Here is a 22,364-nt window from a genome sequence, read left to right as displayed (position 1 = left end):
CCTAAATTGGTGCTACCGCATACGTATTTAAGCGGCCCAAGCCTAAATAAACATCAGATGCCTGGAGGCTCTGCTTTTCCATTCCAGCTTGCTCTGTGCGGGGCTCTTTCTTGGAACTGCTTCTGTGAGGTGTCTTCCAAAAATAAAGCGCCTTGGCGCATTTCAGACCTCCTCTATATCTCAGAATCTTTTTTGGAAAAAAACCTCAATAGTTTTTCTTTTTATATTCCACTTTTAGTGATAATAGAGTATTGCTAAGGTTGATCAGAAAGATGCAATCATTGGCATCAGATCATATTCCTAATGCAGCACGCCAATATTAGAGCTCTTATATAGTGTTTTAAATATTTTTTTGAATGGACTCAAGAAACATATCTTTTCTATCTATATTTTCCCTTTCGCCCGCATGGGCGCTTACAAGCAGCAGAAAGACTCCAAAAAAAACAGAGTCTTTCTGCACGAATCAGCCTGCACCAGCGCCTGTGTTCTGCACTGGCATGGCAGAGCAGTTCCACTCGGACCTCATTTTTTGCATCTACAGGACGTCTTGCTACATAGACAAAAACCTAGCCTTTAACAGCAGCCTGCTGCCCCAGGAGTTTTCGCGTTTTGCGCATGTGTTTAGGGAGCGGCTCTACACATCCCATCAAATACTTCTTTCTGACCTAAGAACTGCGCTTCTATTTACTACAACGCACTATGTTTTCCCAATATTCCTGGCCCACAAGTCTATTATGTGCGGAAACGCCATGCAGAAGATAGAAGAAGCCTTCAATGTGTTGAACTCTGCCCAAAGCACGCAGGCTGAGATGTTTGGCGTGATCGAGGCCCTTTGTCTAGTTCTTTTCAACGAAATGATCGACACCAGCACTGACAGCAGCGTCAATCTAGTTAAAAAGATGCTGACAGGCGCGATGTCTGCCGACGAGTGCATAGAACTGCATATCTCCGTGACCATATACAAGAGCCTTCTCTTGTTTCTTTCTGGAAGCTCTGCAGATGCGTTTTCCCAAAGCATAGGCCATGCCAACGATGTTCTGGAGCATATACTGCTCACTATAAAAAATATGTCGCGGTGGAGGCCATTTATGTTTCGGCAAGATGACGCGTAAAGCCCAAATATGTATAGGGCTACTGAAGAGCAAGCTTCCACACGTTGGATGGCCTATCTAAGCATGCATGCCCGGCAGCGCGCCGCGCGGCATAACAAGTCCTTTTACAAAGAAAAATACGCACATGGCGCATGGCTGCGCATTTTATTCCTCTGCATGCGGGCTTTCCAAAAGCATACAGCTGAAGATGTTTAATTTCGTGAATAAAATCTAGCAGATCTTTACTTTCGGCTGTGTTTGCGGCGGGCCCGGGCCCAGCCCTATTTCCATGCACGTTGTGCAAGCGGGCCGCTGCATGTTTAGTCCGCAGAACTTAGAAAGTGTTGCTCGAAACACATCTTGGAAATTTCTGTTCCCCTACTCTCGGCGCTCCAGCAGAACTGCCCCACCAAGCAAGCGGTCGAAGAATGCCCTTGTGTGCGGCTCAAATTGCACGCCCTCCCAGGCCATTCTGTGCGCAAAGACCTCCTGCAATCTCCTAGTTTTATGCTAGAGTCTTTTTCACAGAGTCAACCGCTGTAGTGCGGGAAGCAGCCAAGTGAAATATCTTCATTCAAGTATGTTTTGCCTAAATACACATTGTTCATCTGTCCTTCTTTATCTGAATTATAAAGCTTTTTCATTGGCCTCTCTTAGCAACAAATATTTGGGGGCAACTATGCTTTCGACATACAGCACTAGCCAAAAGTATGTCCTGCGCGTGGTTTCAAAGCGCAATGTGTGTTTGTTCTTTGCATAGGCCGGATGTGAGCTTTCCGCCGTTATCCGCCCTTCCAGAGCCGGTTTGAGGCTCTCATGATGCCCTAGGCCTGTGTGCAAGCCTCTGCTGCCTGCACTTAATTTAAAACAAAAAGGACTTGCCAAAAACAGCCGCTATTTCCTCCGTAAGAAAAATCATTAAACACAAATCAACAAAGGCCTCATATAAGAAAAAGAAAATGCAGTTGCAATGAAATATAAACATATGCGCGCATGCTCGCTGTTTCTATTTTTTGCTTTCACGGCTAGAGCAGGAAACTTGGAAAACAAGAAAAAGGACGCAGCCCAGAAGGCCAAGCCAAAGACAGTCCAGTATATAACTATAGCCAAAGAGCCAGCTGCGAGCTTCTCATATGGGGCCCTCGTCGAAAATGCTTGCAAGTTTGTGTGCATACTCCCACACGAACCCCTTGAAGAGTACTCCGACGAGAGCTCCGCGTCACAGGAGCCTTTTAATAGCAGCCTCCCCACACATCTGGAGAAATGCCTTAAAGAAATTGAGACGCTAACAAAACTAGACATTCTGGTGGAAAAGAAGATTGAGCTGATGAAACTGTGCAGCATCCTCGAAAAGCTCAGGGAAAGCATACCTACAAAAAAGATTCGGTTCGCACTTCTGCGAGACGTGCTTGTGGGTCTTAACGAGTATGCTGTGGTGCCATTTCTCAAAAACCATGCAACAATGTGGGCTTCTGGCTCGCTGCGTGGAATACAAAACGGGGTAGACATGCTAAACGCAGAAAACTGCACAGAAAAAACACTAATCGACTCCATGGCGTCGGTGTGTGCAGGCTTTTTGAGCGAAACTATCCGCGAAAGACCTAATAGCATATATACCATCCAGAATCCTCGCTTGCAAGACAGCATCATTCTGCTGCAGCACATACTGACCCTGCACAGCCTTCTTCTGGAGATGTTTTCTCAGCACAAAAAGAACCACGTTAAAGAACAATTGGCCATCTCCCAACAGGCATCCAAGTCTTTGCAGAGCGCGGTGGACGCTATGCGCGAAAAAGAGGCCACACAAAGCCACAGCACTGCCTAGCCATGTGCTTGGCTGCAACACGGGACGTATTTGCATGAAACGCTGGCCTCAATTCGTTTTCAGCCGGCCCAAACACATATGCATTGGATTTATTTTGACAAACCAACTGCCGCCAAACATCCTTCAGTGAACGCCTAAAAATAGCAAGCCACGAGTGACATTCTTTTGGCAGACAGCCTGTTTTACAATAAACGTCAGCACTATCCCAGAATATTAAGAAATTAAAGAAAAACTTTGAAGGCGTTGGTTATATGCATCGTTTCAATACAGACATTGCAGAAAATCATAAACATTGCTTTCAGAAAGAGCTATGATTTTATAAAACCAAAAAGAAAAGTGAATGATTTCAAATGAATTTTATACGCTCATATCTGCTGGCTTTGCTTATCGCCGGGCAGGCTATAGCTAGCGGGTTGTCAGCCTTAGAAACCCCTGCGCCCTGCGTGCTGCAGAAAAACCCTCTCTGCAAGAATATCGATGAAACTTTTCGTCCGCAGACTCTGAAGTGCATCAACAAAATTATTCGAGGCTTAAACCACAGAAAACATATATGCATAACCAGAGCAGAAATGAAGATGTGCAATATTCTCCATAGAGCCCGGTTCAATATGAAAGAAACCCCGGTGATCCTTCTGAACGACATAAAGACGATCCTGCAGGCTGTTGTCCGCTGCTATGTCGAGCCCCTTTTTGAAAAAACCTTAAGCATTCAAGAAAAAAGCCCTACAATTGACAGCCTGATAGAGATAGTCTGGGATCTGAACACAACACAGTTTTCGCAGGAAGGCTTGGTTTTCTTAATGATACAGCTTTGCTCGGAGCTCTCCTACATAAAATTGGCAGAAAACCCCAGCCACTTTCTCATAGAAAAAACCCCGCTGCTCCATGTGGTATGTCTATGCCACTCTTTTCTGTGCCTTCTTTCTGTTGGAAAACGTGATTTGGAAAAGTCTGGGATGCCCATTGAAAGATGGGTGGGGTTAGCCTATGACTACTAACAAGGCAAAAGGCCCAGGAAATTCGGGTTATTATAGAAGCCGTGCCCTGGCTGGGAATGCAGCAACACCATGCTGAAATGCGCAAAGCCAAAATTGTGGCGAACTTTTTGAATTCGCACAACTATTGAAGCTAGCGCCGAGGCCCGAATGTAGTAAACGATAAGGATTGAAAGGATCGGAATCGCTATAGTGGTCTCTCAAGGCAATATGCACGAGAGCAATTGCTAATCTACGATGCGACACCACATGCAGGACAGAAAACAAAGAACTTCATCGACCATGGGCCAAGTTACTCCAACGCTTAGCAAATCTTTACTGGAGCTGTGCTAGAGCCGCATCGTAGCGTATCCTGAATTTATGAAACAATAAAAATAATTGGCGCAGTAGAGGCCTCGAATAGGTGGCATGTCTCCTCGGCTGGCAGAGTGCACTGCATTTTCTGCGAGTTCTGTTTTGCTTTCTTCAGCCCTTTTATGTGCGAATGCTCCGAATAAAATCTGTGTTTTGCGCTTGCATACAATACCAACCCGACAGCCATTTTCTGCAAGTGGCACCATGGGCGATTTTTATAGAATTAGCGCCACTATTCTCTATATAAAGAAAAAATACAATGCACAAGAAATGCAAGCTCTGAACGCCTTCGCATTTCTTGTGCACGTGTATGCGTTCACCGCAGCTGCCAGGTCAAAGCCATTGGATAAGGCTTATGCTCTCTCGCGGCATGCGCTTGTGGAAAGTCTGCCATGCCAAAAATATGGAGTTTTGTCCCTACATCTTAGAAGCCATCCAAGCATTATCTCCACGCCTCCGCCCCCAAGATTGGCCGGCTCCCAGAATCCTCATGTCCAAGACAACAGCGCTCTTACTAAGTTTTTCACAAGTCTAAAACAGAATAAAGCCATCTCGCTGCGTTTTCTTAGAAAATTGCTTAAACACATGATTGGCCGCTATACAGTCGTGATTTGAGCCCTTTCCAATTTCTCTGGAGGAGTGCGCCAAGAACGAAATCTTTGTTGCACAGTGTTTTCTAGGCTCTAGAGGGCGCATGCAAGAAGAACTAGTGTATATAGCGGCATTTGTTTACAATACCACATATAAGTTGGCGTGCTTGGAGAAGTTTGGAAGCATTGCATCACTCAGCCTCAGAACAAGCACGCCTCCAGAATACATGCAGGAACTCTGACTGGTTTTACACGCCCAGTGCTTTTCCGGTCGTTTGTGCTGTTCTTCACCGTCAAATCCATGCTTGGTTTGTTTTTTTCTAACACAGAGCTTTCCAGCGCCGTATGTGAGTACTTGGTAGGTCAGTCAAACAATATGGTGCTGTTCACATCGTAAATACAATGCAATGGACAGAAAGCATGTTCTAAACACTCTGCTGCCTGCGCTTGGTTTTTCTATAATGGTGTGGATTTCCTGCCTGCTCTGGGCGTAAAAATAAAGCTGTCCTAGAAATAAGAAAATACATACATGTTTGTTTATGCTAGCGCAAATATTTTATTCCAACAGGGCACGTGGACACAAAGCGTGCAAAAACAGACAATGCCAAACACAACCTACCAGGCTCTACACAACAAAACAGCACAGATTGCCGGACTTACACAGACTCTGCATGCCATGGCCCAAGCTTACATCTTTGACATTCCTTGCATGCTTTTTGTACTTTCTTAACATCGGCATGTACTCCTTTCTCAGTGACGATATGTCCTAAGTATTCCACTTTTGTCTGTGAAAAGTGGGTCTTCTCTGGATTGGGTATGATATTATGCTCCTTTAATCGTTCGTGTAACAGTTGTAAGTGTTCGTTATGCTCCTCTTGATTTCTTGAATGGACAAGGATGTCGTCGAGGAATATCTTGAGGAACGGTAGATCCCCTAAGCAATTCTGCATAATGCGTTGAAACACTTGCGGTGCATTTTTCAATCCAAATGGCATTCTCTTGTAGATGTAGTGTTGGTTGCCGATGATGAATCCAGTATATTTTTGGGCTTCATCTGCTACCTTGGCTTGGTGATATCCTTGTTTCAGGTCTATCTGTGAGAAGCACTTCATGCCGATGGGTATTTCTCTGAGCGTGCGGAGAACATCGGGAAAAGGAAAATACTATGTTTTCCGTAATGTTGTTTAGTCGTCTGTAGTCTACGACAATTCGTGGAACCGTAGTGTTTTTCTTAGCTACGGGGAAGGCTGGAAATGCGTAGGCATCCAGCGGTGCTTCCTCTATGATTCCTGTTTTTGAATCTCATTGACTGTTGATGTGTTGTCTTTTGGCGGCGCTTCTACCTTGGCGTTGTTCAGGGGCCCGTATAATTTCTCGTTGTTTAGGGTTAACATCTGATGGTCTAATCCCCATTGTAAACTGACTATGGGGTTTTCGAGTGTAAATTCCTTGCTGATGAGGAAGGGTGTAATAACAACTTGATGATCCGAAGGTAAAGTAATTGGCACGTCTAGCTGAGTTGCACTGACTTGTGCAGATCCTGTTCCAGTTTTCAGAGCAAAGGATGTGAGCTGTCCTTTAGATAGGTCCAGTCCTAAGGCGTTTGCCTGATCTTGAGTCATAAAGTTTCCCGTCGCACCAGTGTCCAGTAGAAATGCTTGGCCCTGGGCGTGTACTTTGGCGTGAAGTACATTGGGTGAATTGTTTGATAAACTCGATGAAAACATTTGGAAATTCATTTTTTTGTTTCGTCCTTAGTAGAACTGTTGTTTGGCTTTTGCAATACAAAAGACTTTTTCTCAAAGTGCTTTTTCTCGCCTCGTGTCCTTGACGGAGCGCCTATACGGTTTTGAAACCATTTTAACCGAGAACATTCTTTGGTTGAGTGTCCGGTTGTTTGGTGAATCTCGCAGTAATTCTCTTGCACATTTGAATGTGTGTGAATTGGTTTTGCTGCGGGAGTGGTCTCTGTATATTGACCCAGGTCTTGTTTCAGCTGCTTATAGTTGCGCGCTGCTGTTATGATCATGAGTTCCAACGCCCGTACATGTTGTACATAGTCTGGAATGTTCATTTTTGGTTTGTCGACGAAATGAATTTTTGTTACCAAGCTCAAGCCACCTATAAACGTGTCGTAGGTAAGTGTCTCAAGTGCTTCCCCTTTGACCTTCTTATTCAGTGACTGTACTCGTATGTATTCATCCACGTTGTCCTTATAGTCTTGCATAAAGACAAAATCTTGTTGTCTGGGAGGTGTAGTCACTTCTTTATCGTAGATCTGACCATAATACGTTTCGATTATGTCTATGGCCTGGTCCAACGTCGTTGCGGTGGCGAGGAGTTCTTGGACTTTTGGTATTTGCAGTGACTTCAGTACGTAAAGTAGAGTGGCCGTGGGTAAGTAGTATCCTGCTATGGTTTTGGAGAAATATTGGCACCACGTAGCGGCTTGCTGTCCGAGATGCGCTTCGAGGGGTACGAGCTTGAGTTCGATTTCGGACTCCGGGTTGCCGCTTTTACGTTCTACGTATCTGGATACTTGTGGTTCATCCTTGAACGCGCTTAGGACTGACTGTTTCTGGCTGTTCTTGTTTTCCAATGAGAGGTTGTCTGTCTCATTGTCGACGAGTAAATTTACTATGTCGTATTTCCGGGTTTCTTTCTGACATGGGTCTAATACAAGCACCAGTAAAGATTTATTAATCTTTGGAGAATCCCGGCGGTCGACCTTGTACTGACTAGATTGTTGAGTCTTTAAGTTTCGTGCCATTTTCTTCTGCTCTAAAATTAAAGTCGTATTGCGTATTTATGCTTTTCGCGATCACTACTTAATTTTTTTTCTTCAGATAATGTGAAATTATATCAAAATGGTCGTGCCGTCTCCGACTTTGTGGGAATTCTAATAATTCACCACACTATCATATTTCCATCTCATGTGCTTTTGGCAGAATAAAAGAAAAACAAAAAGAAGCAAAGCATTTATCTGAATGAAAGCAGGAGGCGTGCTTGTTTTCTTGGTGCAGATTCTGGCAGGCAGGCTGGCGCATGGCAGTGGCCTGGCGATGGAGGCCCAGGGCATGTGCAAAAGAACGTGCGAACTATCATCCTGGATCGGCAATGTGAACGAGCGTGAGAGAATGGGGCTATTGAGGTCAGTAGAAAACACAACAAACCATTTAATCAGCGATACAAATAACGCGAAGTCTCCGGCCATGATATGCGTTCTCAAATCTTTGATTGGATTTGCCCCAACGCTCAGAGAAAGGAGGCCAATTTTAATAGAACATGTGAGGCATCTGGTTTCTTGCATTGAGTGCTACTACCTCCGCCCGATTGTTGCAGAGGACACAGGCTTTCTGGATGGCGCTCTGCTGGGCGAACTGCGCTGGGCGAATTTCACAATAAACAATCTGTGGTGCCAACAGAGCGACATTGTGAGTGCCATTCTGGTGTACTTTAAGCTGGCTGTTAACAAGGCGAACAGAGCTTTCATGTGCCTTCTTATAGAGAGAAATGCACCCGACACAATGGGAGCGGGCCTGAAAAGCCTGTGCGATGTAATATGCATGTTCTTCTATCTTCTAAGGTTCCTGCGGGCTGACGTCGAGAACGTAGAAGATCTGCATATATTTGTGTCTTGGAAAGTATACGAAAAAATAGCAGGCATCGACATGTGCAGCGAAAGCGAGACTTCTTGCTTTAGCTTAGAAAACCTGCCTTCGTAGAGGCATGCGCAGCGGAACCACTGAAACAAAAGCCCAGAAAAACGCTCGGGCACTTTCAATAAATAGCAGCGCAAAGGACCATATGAAAATTTTATTCCTTTATGCTTTTTTTGGCAGAAAAATCTGCGTTAGAAAGGTTTTAAATCATTTTTTTAATTTTACCCATGATATTCACGCGCGCATATACCGTTTTATTACTAGCATGCCTGATGCTGGCCAAAGCAAGCTCGATCGCTTATGAAAGCTCAGACATTGAGTTTGACCAAGACCTGTTGGATTCCAACATAAGTTCCGGCACAGACGGGCCAAAAAGCCTAAAGGGGGAAAAGCACAGAAAGCTTAGCAATACGCTGTCTGTATTCAGAGATCACGTAGAAGAGTTTATTAAGAAGGACATGAGCAAAAAAACACAGGAAGAGCTAGACATAATTTCCAGCTGCTACCATAGCATCAACGTAACCGGCACAATGACACAAGAAAACCTAATAAAACTTGTGATCTGCATGAACAAATACTACGTTGGAGTGTTCAAGGAGAACAACCAGAACTTAATAGGGTCTCCTGTTGTTGAAAAACTGGAGAAAATCAGCGCACATCTGAAGAGCTCTGCAGGAACAAAGAAGGATATTCTTTTCTCGCTTGTGTCTATCCTAAGGCTGATAAACGATGAAATAGACAGCATACAAAAAAAAGACAACAGAACCAAAGCCCCTTTATCTAGGTGGAGCTTGAAGGCAAACCCATTCTTTAAAAATACAAAAAAGCTTTACATGTACATGCTTGTTCTTGTTTCTGGAAAGCGCCCAAGAACATGCATCCCGTACAGCATGTATCTGAGTAGCTGCATGCCCAAGTCAATGTCGAAGCTACTGGCTGATGAGGAGACCACCTCAAGCTGCCTGCCTATTAGAAGTACACATCTTCTAGAAAAGGCACGAGCAGACCGGGCACACAAGGAAGTCATGGAAGATGAAGAAGTCATGGAAGACGAGGAAGTTATGGAAGGCGAGGAAGTTATGGAAGGCGAGGAAGACATGGAAGGCGAGGAAGACGAGGAAGAGCCAATCAACCCGGCGAATCAGCAAGTATAAACAGCGCCCAGCCACTGAAGCGTGCGTATGGCAGCGCATAAGGCATACCCATGCATCTAGCGTTTGCTATACAGCATAAGCAACATGTGCCATGCAGCGCAAGGATTGTCCATGCGCTGCAGCGTTTCGTTTTAAATAAACTTTTGCAGTTAGCAGAGCCAAGTCTTGCGGAAGCGCAAACTGTATTTTGTTTCCAAGCCAGCATTACCTCCACAAATCTTGAGCTACTCAAACACAGTTTTTTGGATTTTTAAAGGCAAAAAAACACCTGCGGGCTTGAGACTGCACAAGCACCGCATGTGCACTGGAGACAGCTGCACAGACACTATAAAAGAGAAAAGGGCTCTGCCTATAGAAGAAGCAACCTGGCGGCACTGCACAGTTCAGCAGCAGCTCAGCCCGAGATTACATAGCGCATAGAAAGCACAAAAGCTCGGGGTTTTGGCAGGTGTATGCACACCAGGCGGGCTTTTGCGTACAAAAGCAGCCTATCGCACTCTATCGCAGCTGGTGATTTTCCTCTGGTTTGGCGCGTGCAAGGCCGGCGCGCTCGAGGAAGAGCCCAGACACCAAGCCCTGCACAGGACAGCTACTGTTCTGCGCCTGGCGAGGGCGCTTTCCAAACAGGTGGGTTGCTGCGTCTGCTGTGTATTTCTATATTTTTCTCAACTTCTATTTTTTTATGATTATTAAGTCTAAAGTGCTAACCACAGGAAAAGACTGCAAAACCCCGCTGAGATACACGCCAAACCGAGAAGTGTTTGACACGTACGCACACTACTACATGAAGGAGCCGCAGGAGCTGTTTGACGACACAGCGGGGGTTGTAAATGACCCGCAGGAAGACGATGACATGAGCAGCGAAGAAATAGAAGACAACGAGATACGGGCAACCGATAGAATGGCTGTGGCGCTGACAACCGAAGACACAGACTTCAGGATGGACGTGTACATCTTTGACAGCGAGACAGCGGCCTTCTATGTGCACCACGACGAATTTCTGCACGGCACGCCAACGGACTTGGCGCTCGTGGACAGGAATGAAGACCCCCTTGCGCTTATTTCAAACGAGGACGGGACTGTTTCAACATACAGGCTTTTTGTCACAAACCACTTCCTGCCAGACAGCGTAATTGCAGCACACAGCTCAAAGGTCGAAGGCATCGCAGCAAGTCTGGCGCACGTTATGTCGTACAGCGCAAAAAGCATGAAGCTGTGGGACATTGCTTCGCAAAAGAACGTGATCACGCTGGAAAAAGCCACAAAGGCCGCCACGCTGTGCGAAAACATGCTTTACTTTGAGGAAAACGCATCCCTGTGCATGATGGACATACGAGACAGCGCAGTGCACAAGGTGTTCGCATGCCCCGCCAACATAACAGCGGTTGCAGCCGCAGGAAACATGGTGACCGCGGGGCTGTGCGATGGAACGGTGATCTACAGCATAAACAAGGCGAAAGAAAAAAGCTTCAAGGCGCATGCGCAGAAGATAAACAACATGGAAGCCTCTTTGGACAGATACATCACATGTGCGTCGTACGACGAGACAATAACGCTGTTCGATACGCAGAACTGCGAAATAATAGAAAGAAGGGAGACCGGGCTGGACAATGTGAGTGTAGGCGTGCCTGCAGACAGCGCGGCGGTCTACACATACCCCACGCAGGAGGGAGAGTTGGAGCTTGGCTCATTCGAAGAGGCCTTATTAAGAGTGGAATAAACTTTCTTTTTTATGGACGAACTATTTACAAAAGAAAAGGCGCTGTGTGACATTTCCACGAGGGAGGATTTCCATATAACGTTTCTTGAGTCGATAAAAAGAGTCCAGAGCAGGCGGGTGTGCGAGGGATTTCTCAGCAAGCTGGAGGAGGACCGCCTGGAGATTTCAGAAACATTTGATTTTCTGCGAAGATGCATAAGCGCGGTTATGCAGATGCCGATCTACAGCCTTGAGCGGCTCAAAAGAAAGTTCAGCGGGGCCAGGCTTATAAAGTACATGCTGGACAAGCCAATAGAATACACGCAGAAGGACGAGGCGCTCCTCTACCAGATTGTGGAGACGTTTGATGTGCGCTGGGACGAGGGGGGTGCGGCGGGGATGCCCACGGAGGTTGTCCAGCTGAGCGTGTTTTCGCACCTTGCAAAAAGATCAAACATGACGGACCTAGAAATAGAGTCGGTTTTCAAGCTGGTGTGTCTGCTGAAAGTGCGGAGGCCGCACCGAAGACAGGAGTATCTGGAGCACATTGTGGACCTGGCGTGCAGGGAAATAGAGAACGTGTCTTTCATGCAAAGGCTGAAGGCCGAAATAGACGACAGCTGGCCGTATGAAAAAACAAATCCAGCGCAAAAAGTTCTTCTGGCGCTAACACAGAAAGAGGTCTGCCCGTACGAGAACTTCATAAACAGAGAAATAGACGTGCACATTGTTTCACCGTTTTTTATTCGCGACAAAGAAACAGTATACATGTTGCCTGTTATATTTTGCATACAGAGCACGCTTGTAGAGAAAAACTTGCTGGAGAGCGCGGCCGAAAGCGGCTTTATGCGGTGCACGTCGATCGGCTGCCAGAAAAGGGTGAACGTCGAGCACGTGCGGTACTACCGCATGCACAGGATGCGGATAGACGCAGAGATGGACAAGATAATGAGCGAGGCGCTGAGCCACCAAATAAAGGGAGGCAGCCTGGTGCCCGAGGGGGTCATGCACATGAAGAAGTACAAGACAAACAGGTATCTGCAGTATGTCGTCAACATCATCAAGAAGGTGGAAAAAAAGCCCGTGAAAAACATGAAAGACATGCGGGTGTACTTTGACGCACTGAAGCACTTCTACATGCACGGGGAGAACGAGGAGTATGTGCTGAGCCTTGCAAAGGCTGCGTGCCAAGAAAGTGTGCCTGCAAAAATAGTGACAACCATAAACATCCTGTACTCGGTTGGCGGGTCAAAAAAAGTTGCGTTTGCAGGGGCGCTGCTGTGCCACGAGCTCATAAAAAAGAAAAACTCGCAGTACATCCACACCATAGTGCATGCGATAGGGAAGAAGCACAGGAAGCACTTTCTGGAGGCGAAGAAGCTGATTTTAGACCACTTTCTGTACAGGTCGAGCGAGAGCGTTGCAGACGTGCTTGAGAGCCTGCACCGGCTCTACGGATACGACACAAAAAAAGACTTTCTAGAGCAGGAAAAGTACTTCCTTGCGCCGCGCCTGTGGCAAAAGGACTTGATAGACGAGTACTACGCAGACTCGCCAAGCATATCGATATACTGTGCGGTGTATGTGTACCAGACAAAGAAGGAGGCGCTGAGGGACGCCGAGCACATGGAGCACATGCGAAGAATGGTGTGCGAAACCGGGCCGGAGGCAGTTGCAACAATATGCATATCGTTGGCCAGGCCCTTGGATCTGTTTGCAGAGTGCGGCATAGACGCAAGAAAGGTGCTGCAGGGGTTTTCTCTTATGTCGGTTCTGTTCACAACGCGAAGGATACTCGAGGACAGGGTGGTCCCGATAAACAGCTGTATATTCAACTTTATGTGGATGGTCGCCGACGCTCTGTACGAGAAAAGAGCGCCGACGCTGAACGAGGTCCAGGAAATCATTTTGTTTCTGGTGCACACCGGGCACGTGACGGGAAGCCCCGAGTGCTGCAGCCTTGAGTGCGGAAAGCAGAAGTTTTTCGGCGAGCTGGTCAGAAAAACGCACAAGCACGACCTCATCCATTGCAGATACATGATGGCCCACGAGCTAACCGAGGGCCAAAAGAAGGAGGTTGAAAGTGTGCTGGGCGAGGAAAGCGCGCTCTACATCGAAAAAATCTCCTCGCTTGAGGAGGCCGCGCTCAAGGTCTATCCGTATCTGAAGCTGACGCCGTTTTTTGCCTTCCTCTCGATAAAAAAAATGCTTCCCTGGGTTCTGAGCGCCTCGCACGAAGAAATACAAAAACTGGCGCGGGGAAACTGGGCGTGCTGCAGGCTGCTGATTGTTTCCCTGTGCCGGATGTACGCAGACTCGAAAGAGCCACAGGTGCTCGAGGCGCTTTCGCGCTTTGGGCTCCGCGTGGTCGACGCCTTGGAGGAGGAAAGCGAGGAAACCCGGGCGCTTTCCGACAACGCTGCGCGCCTGATAAACATGGAGCACAAGAAAAAGGCAGAGATTGTGGAGTTTTTCATTTCTGGCACACTTATCCCAATATACTACGAGACGCTGGATGACCTTCTGCTGTACATTATGCAGGAGCTGCTGAGGGACACAAAGGTCGCAGGCCTGGCCAAGGAAAGCGAGTTTATCACGAGGCTGCAGTCGTCCAAGTACACGATAGAAATAGAGCCGCCGCGGGCGCGCAGCCAGGAGGCGCCCAGCGGGTACCGAAGAGGGGTGTCGCACGTAAGCTTTCTTACGGGCGTCATAACAGCGTTTTCGCAAACCCCAGGCATCGACAAGATTTTTGGCGTGCTGGGAACTTCGCAGGCGGTTCTCAACATCATCACCTGGAAGAAGTGGGTGCATCGGCACAAGATGGCGCTCCTGCAGTTCTACTTTTTCATAATGGTGTACTCCATGAAGCCTCTGCACACCGAAACCATACGAGCCCAGTTTGTTCCAATTTTCAGCGACGTAAAGGAGGGCGTGCTGGTGGACTCTGACATTCTGAGGTGCATTATCTCGTGCAGCCTGAGCATGGACGGCGTGTTTACAACCGAGGAGCTTCTTCTGTGCAGCAAGTACATTCAAGACCGACAGGCCACGATCAGGCTGCTGGAGGAGCAGATGAGGAGCGCCCAAAGCGCCGAGGAGAGAGACCGCATACTTTCTCTGATACAGGAGGAGTATCTTACGCTCAAGAAAAAGGACGAGGTGTTTGGGATAAACGCCGCAATCAGCAAGCTGTCGCCCGTAAACATTGCAGCTGAGCTGAAAATAAACGACGAGCACGCAAACTACATGTATCTTACGCGGGAGATACTGCAGAAAAACACAAAGGTGCTGGACGAAAGCGCAAAGTACAGGGAGCTGTTTGAGTCGTTTGAGGGGCAGGCGCTTGGCGCCGAAGACATTCTTAAGCAAGCGGAGGAGTCCATACAGCAGTGGAGCCACACGCCTCCGCTCAGCACGTTTGGAAAAGACCCCGACGCTTTCAAGACGTTTCTGATAGATGTGCATATGCTGCAGGACAGCAAAATACTCCAGAAAAAGCCTCTTCCTGCGGCGCTGGAAATACTTCGAGAAAGGCGGGAGGGCGCGCGCACGTATGATTCTCTGCGGGTTGCAGAAATCCACCGGTACATGCTGTCTGCGCTTCCAGCGTGCGCAGAGGTCGTGCAAGCGGAAAAGGACGCGCTCCTGCACGGCGTAAGAATGGCGAGAAAGTCCGGGAAGTGCGAGCTGTCTGAGAAGCTTCTGATCCGCCTGATCCTCAAGGACGACTGGAGAGTGTTCTACGAAAAAGCAAAGCTGCACCTTCTGAAAAACAACAAAACGCTCGCCAAGCAGGCGCTCCAGAGGCTTATGGAGAGCATACCCGAAGACAGCGAGTACCAAGAGAAAGCTGTTCTCCTAAACACCGAGATAGAAACGTCCGAGGAAATATACGAAAAGGCGCTGGCGCAGATAAAAACAAACGAGAGGCTGTACTTCAGCTACGGGAAGTACCTCGAAAAGAAGCACCCAGTGCAGGCGTTCAAAATGTTTTGCCGCGCGCTTGAGTGCGGGAATACAAAAGCGCCAGAAATTGTGCCCAGCCTGATCCACTATGTCACAGACACAAGCAGCACAAAAAGCAAAAAAGAGGAAATTTCCATATGCGTGGTAGAGCTGAAGAAAGCCTTCCAAAACGTGGACGTGAAAATGTTCCGGCGGTTTTATGTCCAAATACTCAGCAGGGTTCTGCACCGGGAAAAGGCCGTGGAGGATCTGCTCATCGAAATGGCGCTGAAGCTGATTGCCGCTTTTCCGGAAGAGTTTGCGTGGAGGACGCTTTCTTTGTTCAAGAACAAAAAGAACACGGCCATACACGCCCTTGTGGACCGAGCGCCTTTTTCCTTCAGAAAGCTGTTTTCAGACGTGATAGACTTTGCAGAGATTCTTAGCAAAATCAGCATGTATCCGGCAGGAAGCGGCATAACGCACCTCCCGTCGATACTGGGGGCATCTGTGTGCCTGGAGAAGAGCGCGCCCATACCTGCGCCGTTTGGAGACTTTTTGTCCGAAATTATTTCTGTCTCCGACACGGTTTTTGTGTTTGCCACTATCCAGAAGCCAAAGAAAATACAGACGCTGACGTCGACGGGATGCTACAAGTCGTTTTTGTGCAAGGCAAACGACGACCTGCGGAAAGACGCAGGCTTCATGGATCTGAACATGCTGCTAAACTCTTTGTTCCAAAGCGACAATGAGTACCGGGCGTTTGGCATCCGGGTGTACACGGTCATCCCCATAACAGGAAAGATTGGCATACTGGAGTTTGTGGAAAACCTGCACACGCTGAAGCACATATGCGACAAGCTGTATGCCGAAAAGGGGATATATGTGAAGGAGATTGGGAAGGAGCTGGGCTTTGTCAAGAAGATCAGCACGCTGGGAAAGGGTCTGAGGCCGCTTCTGCAACGGGTGCCGCCTGTTTTCTCGCAGTACTTCCTGAGGCAGTTTACACATCCTGTCGAGTGGCTGCTTTCGCGAAAGAGATACACAATAACGTATGCGGTTATGAACGCGGTGGGGTACTTTATGGGCCTGGGCGACCGGCACTGCGAGAACATTTTGTTTGACGAAAAAACGGGAGAGACCGTGCATGTGGACCTGAACTGCATATTTGACAAGGGGCAGAGCCTGCTGGTGCCTGAAACCGTTCCGTTTAGGCTTACGCAGAACATAATAGACGCGTTTGGGCCAACAAAGGAGGAGGGGCAGTACAGGCTTGCGCTGGAGCGGGCTCTTAAGTTTCTGTCCGTAAACAGAGACCTGCTCGTGGCCAACCTGCTGGGATTTGTGCACGACCCGCTTGGAGAGTGGACAGGAAGAAATAACACAAAAACAGCCATCCAAATAATCGACAGGACGAAGTCAAAGATAGACTTTGAGGACGAAATAACAAAGTCCTCCATGCTCATAGAAGCCAGCACGTGCCTAGAGGCCCTGGGGAAAATGTATGTGTGGTGGCTCCCCTTTATATAGCGCGCAAAGTATCTAAAGGGCTGATCTTTATTGTATTTGACTGTTTCCGTTGAAATATCACACACGAATGCGCTGAAATGTGCGTGCAGAAGCGAAAGAGGCACAGCTTCCCTCAGCGCGCAAGAAGGCGCCTTGCACAGACAGCATAATTAAGTATTTGGCGTGCAACCAGCAAATACACATGCTATATACATACAAGTTAGAACAGGGGCGAAGCGCAATAGAAAGAGGGCAGGCGCACTTGTGGCGCAGGCTGCAGGACAAGCCTCATGGGTGCAAATCCCAAGAGCGGGCCGGAATGCGTGGAGACCAAGCGCGCAGGGCAGGATAAGGCAAAATGCAACCGAGCACATGCATGCACGACCGGCACACTTTAGTCCGATCTGCTCCGAGCGTGTGGGTGGAAGCACAGCGGACGCTTGCAGCGCCGGGCGCGCCTACAGAACAAGAAGCGCGCTTCCGCCTAGAACACATATTCCAACTAGGTCGCTGAACGCGTTGATAAGAGGCACGATGTGGTAGGAGATGTCGACGCGGAAGTGCTGCATGATGAGCACCAGCGTGTTGGTGACAAAGTACATAAGCGTCACCTGCAGGTTCAGAAGGCACCCAAACAAGACTATGTAGAAAAAGGGCATCTTTTGGAAAAAGAACCGCATAAACACGCAGGCAACCGCGGACAGAAGCGACGAAGTGACCAAGAGAGTGCATATGCTGCCCACGCTGTTTGGGTTCTCTGGAGCGTCTTCAAACTTTTCTTCGTCAAATATTTGGATTTCGCCTGTTTCACTTCCTAGCGCGTCTTTGGTGGTTGCAAATGTGGTGACTTTTCCGACGTATATGAGGACAATCGAGCCGGCCACGCCGTTGAAGAGCGGAATGATGCACCCCAGCCAGGGGTTGTCGCCCGTCACTGTGTTTATAAGATATCCAGCCAGCACGGTGACAGAAAACGAGCCAAAGAGCGACCACGGGCTGAACAGCCGCAGCGTGCAGTTTTTCCGGACGTGCGAGTACAGCATGCCCAGAATTGCAACAATAAAAAACACAAGAATGCAGTTTGTGATGAATATTCTGTGGTAGAACTTTGACGACGGAGTAAAAGACTCGCTCAGCACCGACGGATACTTCTTGCTTGCCTCGATGAATATGTTTTCCGAGAAGTATATCAGGGATATCGTGCAGACATAATCTGCCATCGAGGCAATGATGGGGAGGATTATGTTGTCCGTGTCAAACTTGAAGGATATGCTTATGAAAATGCAGAAAACCACGCAGACAAGCGTGGAAATGCAGCTGCACGCGGCCGAAAAGAAAGCCGCCGTGACAGAGCTGAGTATAAGCACGGTGTTTTTTTTTGCACTGTCCCACAGAAAAAGCTCGAATATGTTTTTGTAGTTCGCAAACACTCCAATGAGAAGGCTGAACAGCATCGAGACAAAAAACATCTGCAGCCCAGAGTCAAAGATATACTCGATCAGAGAGATCGTGGAGACTCTGTTTCTGTGCATCCGCGCCTTTTTAATGGTGCTGCTCATCATGTCCGCATAGTTCAGCTCTATGTTGTTCTTAAAGCACAGCATAGAGTTGAGGATAAACATGTAGTGCATAGGCCTAATGTACTCGCCTGTCAAGTGCTTCTGCAGGGTTGTCGACATAAGAAAGAGCCCGCACAGCGAAATAAGCAGCGACGGCATGAGCTCCCGTACTGCCTGTATGCGAATAGTCATGAAACAACAAGACGAAACCGTATTTATTTTTTAAACATGAATGAAGGTCGCTTTCTAACTGTTTCCTTACCTGCAAACGGGTTTACATACCCCTCGCTCTTCTGGGGGGTTTCCGACGCGAATGGGTTGGCTTCCGCTAGCCTGCTTTGCGCAGAGCCCATGCCCGGGGCTCCAAACGTCTGGCTGTTGTTTGTTGTCTGTGCAGGGTTTGAAAACATACCAATCGGGGACGCGGTGCCTGCTCTCCCCAGTGAAGGCGCGTTCAAAGGGCTGGCTTCCAGGGTTCCTGCCTGCGCGTTAAAAGCACCGCCTAGAGACGTGCCCAAAATGCTGCCTGACTGAAAAGGCGCCGAGCTGCTCTTCGTGCTGTCCATTGGCGCACCCATTGCGCTGTTTGCAAAGCCTCCCATCAGGTTTCCTGCAGGGCCGGGGGTTTGGCTCTTAAACGGGCTGCTTGAGGGGCTGCCCAGGAAGTTGGCTTTCTGGCTGTCAATGGGGCTGGGCACCGAGCTGTTCATAAAGCTGTTCATGTGGCTGTTCATAGGGCTGTTTATCTGGCTGGGGGACTGGCTGCTAAACGGGCTGCCCGTCTGCGACCCCACTGGGCTCCCCATGAAGCTGGGGCTTTGGCTGCCGAGCGTGTTTTTCCCAGAGCCTCCCAAGATGCTGCTAGGCTTTTGGCCGCCCAAAGAGCTGCTGAAGCCGGAAAACCCGGCAGGCTCGCTTCTGTCCAGCGGGCGTGCGGGTTTTTCTTCCTGCATGCCTTTCTCCAGCATGCTCTGGAATGCCGTAAGTGGCGATTCTTTGGGCATTGTGCCAGAGGCCTGCGCATGCTGCATTCCGGTGTCGCTGCTGCTGTTCAGCCTTTTCTTTCTATCTGGCTCCTCCGAAGCAGCTGCGTTTTCCTGGGCGTCTGCAAGCCTGCCAAACATTTTTGTTTTTTGTTTATGCAGCGTGTCTTCCGGCAAGCCTCCAAACAAGCCTGCTTTCTGCGTGCTTAAAGGCGCAGCCTTGGCGCGCATGTCGGGCTTCTCCATGATCTCACTCGGCAGGTTAATAGAGTCCGCTGAGCTCAGGGAAGGCGTGTTTGGCGAGGAGGAGTCTGGGCTTTCTGCGCCAAAACTAAACGCGTCTTTCTGCGCGCCCAGGCTGGCTCTGCTTCCAAACTGGTGCGCTGCATTTGGGCCGGCCCCAAGCTCTCCAAAGTTGCTAAACGAGGCGCGGGTGGGGATGGGGTTGGCTATAAAGCTTGTGCTCAGGCTTGAATCCGCGCTCGACAAAGGGCTTGGATTGCCGGTGCTTTTGGGGGCGCTGTTCATTGTAGCGGCTGCAAATCCACCTTGCAAGCCCGCTGGGGCATCCATCTGGAAGCTGCTTTTTTTCAGCTCGCCCATAGGGGCTGCCTGCGAGCCGGCCAAAAGCCCCGAAGATGTTCCAGCCTGCTGCTGGCCCAGCGTACTTGCCTGAAAGCTGCTCTTCATGGAGCTCTGGGGCGGGTTCTGGAACAGCCCGCCTCCTAGCCCAGACCCAGGCTGGCCCAAGGAGGCGCCTGCTCCGAACGAAAATGCTTCGCTTTTTTCCTGCTCCGGCTTTTTGTCTTCTAGAGAAGCTGTGTGCCCCTCCTGCGCGCCCATCGCGTTTTTGTAGGCGCGCGGCTCATACGGCTCATGCGACGCTTTCTTCAGCGCCTCGTAGATCATGTCTTCACACGCCTTCTGGCCTCCCAGCGACTGCTTCATCTGCCTGTTTCGGGCAGGCGCGCTGTTCCGCTCCTGCTCGATCTGCTTCTCGATTTCCTTCATTCGCTTCCACTGCTCCGGCTCCTCTGCCTTTCGCACGGCCTGTGCAGACGGAGCCAGCCCAAGCCGCTCGTCTTCTGCCATTTTGGCCCGGAACTTTCTTCGGTTTTCCGCGATTCGCGCCTCCTCGGCCTTCCGCGTCTTTTCCTCCTGCTCCTGCACCATCCGGCTCAGGTTGCTTGTTTTTTCTGAATAGTACGTGTCAATGTCCAGCTCCCGCTCCTCTTTTATGAGCCCCTGCGCTTTCATCCGCATGTACCACTTCGACGGAAGCACGCCGGGAGCGATTCCTATATACGGGCACATTTTCTGCTTCTTTGGATGCATGGCTATGCACGGGCCGTACGCCCTCTTTCCCACATTGTCGGCCTTTCTGTACACCCAGCACCCGGTCTCCGGCTCGTATTTCACCTGCTCCAGGTTTGGGTCGTACTGCGAGTACTCCGGCGGTATTTCGATCTTTGTGTATCCTCCGTCTGCTCTTCTGTACGGGTAAAGAGTGCGGATTTCTCCTTCGCCAAGCGCAACCAGCGTCTGCCGCATAGCCTCCTTCTCTCTCTCCTGAATCTGAAGCCTTTCCTCGTCGGAAAACCTTTTCTGGCCAGAGTAAGGCGCGCGCGCCTCTGCCTTCTCTGTCTCGCTAGGCCGGACTTCTTCCGAAGTGGCATCAGCCTGCACAGCATTTTTCTGCGCGGTGTCTGTCTGGGTGTCTGCCTGCACTTCGGCTTGCAGGTTCTCCTGCGCCGCCTCTGCCTGCGCCGCCTCCTTCCGCGATCCACCTGAGACGTACTGCAGGAAGCAAGCCTCCTTCTCCGGGCTTACCTCCTCGCCCCGGCACATTTTCTGCAAAAATCCCATTTGCTCCACATACTCCGGAAACTCCGCCTCGTCCACGACAGTGTCCAGCAAGTTAGATATTTTCTGCATGTGCTTGGGCTTGAGATTTTTCCCCCCTTTTGCGATCACGGAGTGCAAGCTTTTGTATACCCCGCTGTACTCACCCGGTGTTAGGAACAAAAGGTTCTCCGCGTCATCTGTCACAGGAGTAAGCGGGTCCTTTTCCTCTGACTTCATCCGTGTCAATACAGCCACGGCAACATTTTCCACTGTGTTGTACACCGCCATGGCGACTCTGCCAAGTATTCCCTTCATAAAAACATAAAAATACAAATTCTTTTATACACATGCTGAAATTTCTGAGAAATTTGTACACGGTGGTTTCGTCAAGCGAGCATCCTTCAATTGGCTGGAACGAAGAAGGAAACGGGTTTGTAATATTGGACAAGGCGGGCTTTATGCAGAAGACGTTTCCATTGCTGTGCAAGTCGGACGAGTACGGCACGCTCATACGGCAGCTCAACAACTACGGGTTTTCAAAGGAGAAGCGGCTGGGCCTGGACGAGTTTGTGAACTCGCGGTTCATCCGGGGGTCTCCGCACATGCTGGAGCACATAAAAAGAAAGACTTCGGTGTCCCACGAAAAGTCGCCAAACATGGCGATTATACAGGACAACCAGGCGCTTCTGCACAGCAACATGTCGGCAATAAACGAAATAAACAGGAAGCTGGCAAGCGACGTGTTTTTGCTTAGAAAGAAGGTGGATCAGCAAGACAGAACGATAAACGAGCTGGTGCGCGCGTTCATCAGAATCTTCAACAAGCAGGAAATAAAGAAGGAAACCCTGCAGCTGGAAGACAACACAGACCTGAACAACATCCTGTCCGACATGCCATCCGCGCGCGACACCACAGAAGACATCAGTATAGATGAGTTTTTGAACAACGAGCTAGACCAAATGTAGAGCTGAGATTTTTGATATTATTGCACGGGGCCACGCCCCTAAACGCGCACTGTCCACATAGAGAGAATGTAAACACAATATGCGCAGTGTATATTCAGCAGGCCTGCAAAGGCGCGCCTGCACGCTCTAAGAGTCCAAGACCGATGGCGCAGTGTATATTCAGCAGGGCCGCACAAAGCGCCAGC

General features: G+C 49.0%; 12 protein-coding genes across 12 annotated transcripts; 8 read left to right on the top strand and 4 right to left on the bottom strand.

Moving 5' to 3' along the window:
* Positions 1 to 356: 356 nt before the first annotated feature.
* NEMAJ01_0467 (uncharacterized protein) lies at positions 357 to 1,112 on the top strand (the record flags this gene model as incomplete). Its single annotated transcript, XM_047914305.1, has 1 exon — positions 357 to 1,112. The coding sequence occupies one exon, from the start codon at positions 357 to 359 to the stop codon at positions 1,110 to 1,112; it is 756 nt and encodes a 251-aa protein (XP_047770262.1).
* A 964-nt stretch (positions 1,113 to 2,076) lies between these two features.
* Positions 2,077 to 2,916, top strand: NEMAJ01_0466 (uncharacterized protein; the record flags this gene model as incomplete). The annotated part of the gene is made up of 1 exon (XM_047914304.1): positions 2,077 to 2,916. One exon carries the CDS (start codon positions 2,077 to 2,079, stop codon positions 2,914 to 2,916), a length of 840 nt encoding a protein of 279 aa, XP_047770261.1.
* A 350-nt stretch (positions 2,917 to 3,266) lies between these two features.
* Positions 3,267 to 3,914, top strand: NEMAJ01_0465 (uncharacterized protein; the record flags this gene model as incomplete). Its single annotated transcript, XM_047914303.1, has 1 exon — positions 3,267 to 3,914. The coding sequence occupies one exon, from the start codon at positions 3,267 to 3,269 to the stop codon at positions 3,912 to 3,914; it is 648 nt and encodes a 215-aa protein (XP_047770260.1).
* Positions 3,915 to 6,135: 2,221 nt separating this feature from the next.
* On the bottom strand, positions 6,136 to 6,582 carry NEMAJ01_0464 (uncharacterized protein; the record flags this gene model as incomplete). The annotated part of the gene is made up of 1 exon (XM_047914302.1): positions 6,136 to 6,582. The coding sequence occupies one exon, from the start codon at positions 6,580 to 6,582 to the stop codon at positions 6,136 to 6,138; it is 447 nt and encodes a 148-aa protein (XP_047770259.1).
* An 8-nt stretch (positions 6,583 to 6,590) lies between these two features.
* Positions 6,591 to 7,625, bottom strand: NEMAJ01_0463 (uncharacterized protein; the record flags this gene model as incomplete). Its single annotated transcript, XM_047914301.1, has 1 exon — positions 6,591 to 7,625. One exon carries the CDS (start codon positions 7,623 to 7,625, stop codon positions 6,591 to 6,593), a length of 1,035 nt encoding a protein of 344 aa, XP_047770258.1.
* Positions 7,626 to 7,842: 217 nt separating this feature from the next.
* NEMAJ01_0462 (uncharacterized protein) lies at positions 7,843 to 8,580 on the top strand (the record flags this gene model as incomplete). The annotated part of the gene is made up of 1 exon (XM_047914300.1): positions 7,843 to 8,580. One exon carries the CDS (start codon positions 7,843 to 7,845, stop codon positions 8,578 to 8,580), a length of 738 nt encoding a protein of 245 aa, XP_047770257.1.
* Positions 8,581 to 8,744: 164 nt separating this feature from the next.
* NEMAJ01_0461 (uncharacterized protein) lies at positions 8,745 to 9,671 on the top strand (the record flags this gene model as incomplete). The annotated part of the gene is made up of 1 exon (XM_047914299.1): positions 8,745 to 9,671. One exon carries the CDS (start codon positions 8,745 to 8,747, stop codon positions 9,669 to 9,671), a length of 927 nt encoding a protein of 308 aa, XP_047770256.1.
* A 682-nt stretch (positions 9,672 to 10,353) lies between these two features.
* On the top strand, positions 10,354 to 11,391 carry NEMAJ01_0460 (uncharacterized protein; the record flags this gene model as incomplete). Its single annotated transcript, XM_047914298.1, has 1 exon — positions 10,354 to 11,391. One exon carries the CDS (start codon positions 10,354 to 10,356, stop codon positions 11,389 to 11,391), a length of 1,038 nt encoding a protein of 345 aa, XP_047770255.1.
* Positions 11,392 to 11,403: 12 nt separating this feature from the next.
* Positions 11,404 to 16,848, top strand: NEMAJ01_0459 (serine/threonine-protein kinase ATR; the record flags this gene model as incomplete). Its single annotated transcript, XM_047914297.1, has 1 exon — positions 11,404 to 16,848. The coding sequence occupies one exon, from the start codon at positions 11,404 to 11,406 to the stop codon at positions 16,846 to 16,848; it is 5,445 nt and encodes a 1,814-aa protein (XP_047770254.1).
* A 437-nt stretch (positions 16,849 to 17,285) lies between these two features.
* Positions 17,286 to 18,578, bottom strand: NEMAJ01_0458 (solute carrier family 41; the record flags this gene model as incomplete). Its single annotated transcript, XM_047914296.1, has 1 exon — positions 17,286 to 18,578. The coding sequence occupies one exon, from the start codon at positions 18,576 to 18,578 to the stop codon at positions 17,286 to 17,288; it is 1,293 nt and encodes a 430-aa protein (XP_047770253.1).
* A 23-nt stretch (positions 18,579 to 18,601) lies between these two features.
* NEMAJ01_0457 (uncharacterized protein) lies at positions 18,602 to 21,529 on the bottom strand (the record flags this gene model as incomplete). Its single annotated transcript, XM_047914295.1, has 1 exon — positions 18,602 to 21,529. One exon carries the CDS (start codon positions 21,527 to 21,529, stop codon positions 18,602 to 18,604), a length of 2,928 nt encoding a protein of 975 aa, XP_047770252.1.
* A 32-nt stretch (positions 21,530 to 21,561) lies between these two features.
* On the top strand, positions 21,562 to 22,179 carry NEMAJ01_0456 (heat shock transcription factor 1; the record flags this gene model as incomplete). Its single annotated transcript, XM_047914294.1, has 1 exon — positions 21,562 to 22,179. The coding sequence occupies one exon, from the start codon at positions 21,562 to 21,564 to the stop codon at positions 22,177 to 22,179; it is 618 nt and encodes a 205-aa protein (XP_047770251.1).
* Positions 22,180 to 22,364: the final 185 nt, after the last annotated feature.

This window comes from Nematocida major, assembly GCF_021653875.1.
Source record: "Nematocida major strain JUm2507 chromosome Unknown 2438, whole genome shotgun sequence".
NCBI lineage: Eukaryota > Fungi > Microsporidia > Nematocida > Nematocida major.
This window is presented reverse-complemented; position numbering and strand designations above follow the sequence as displayed.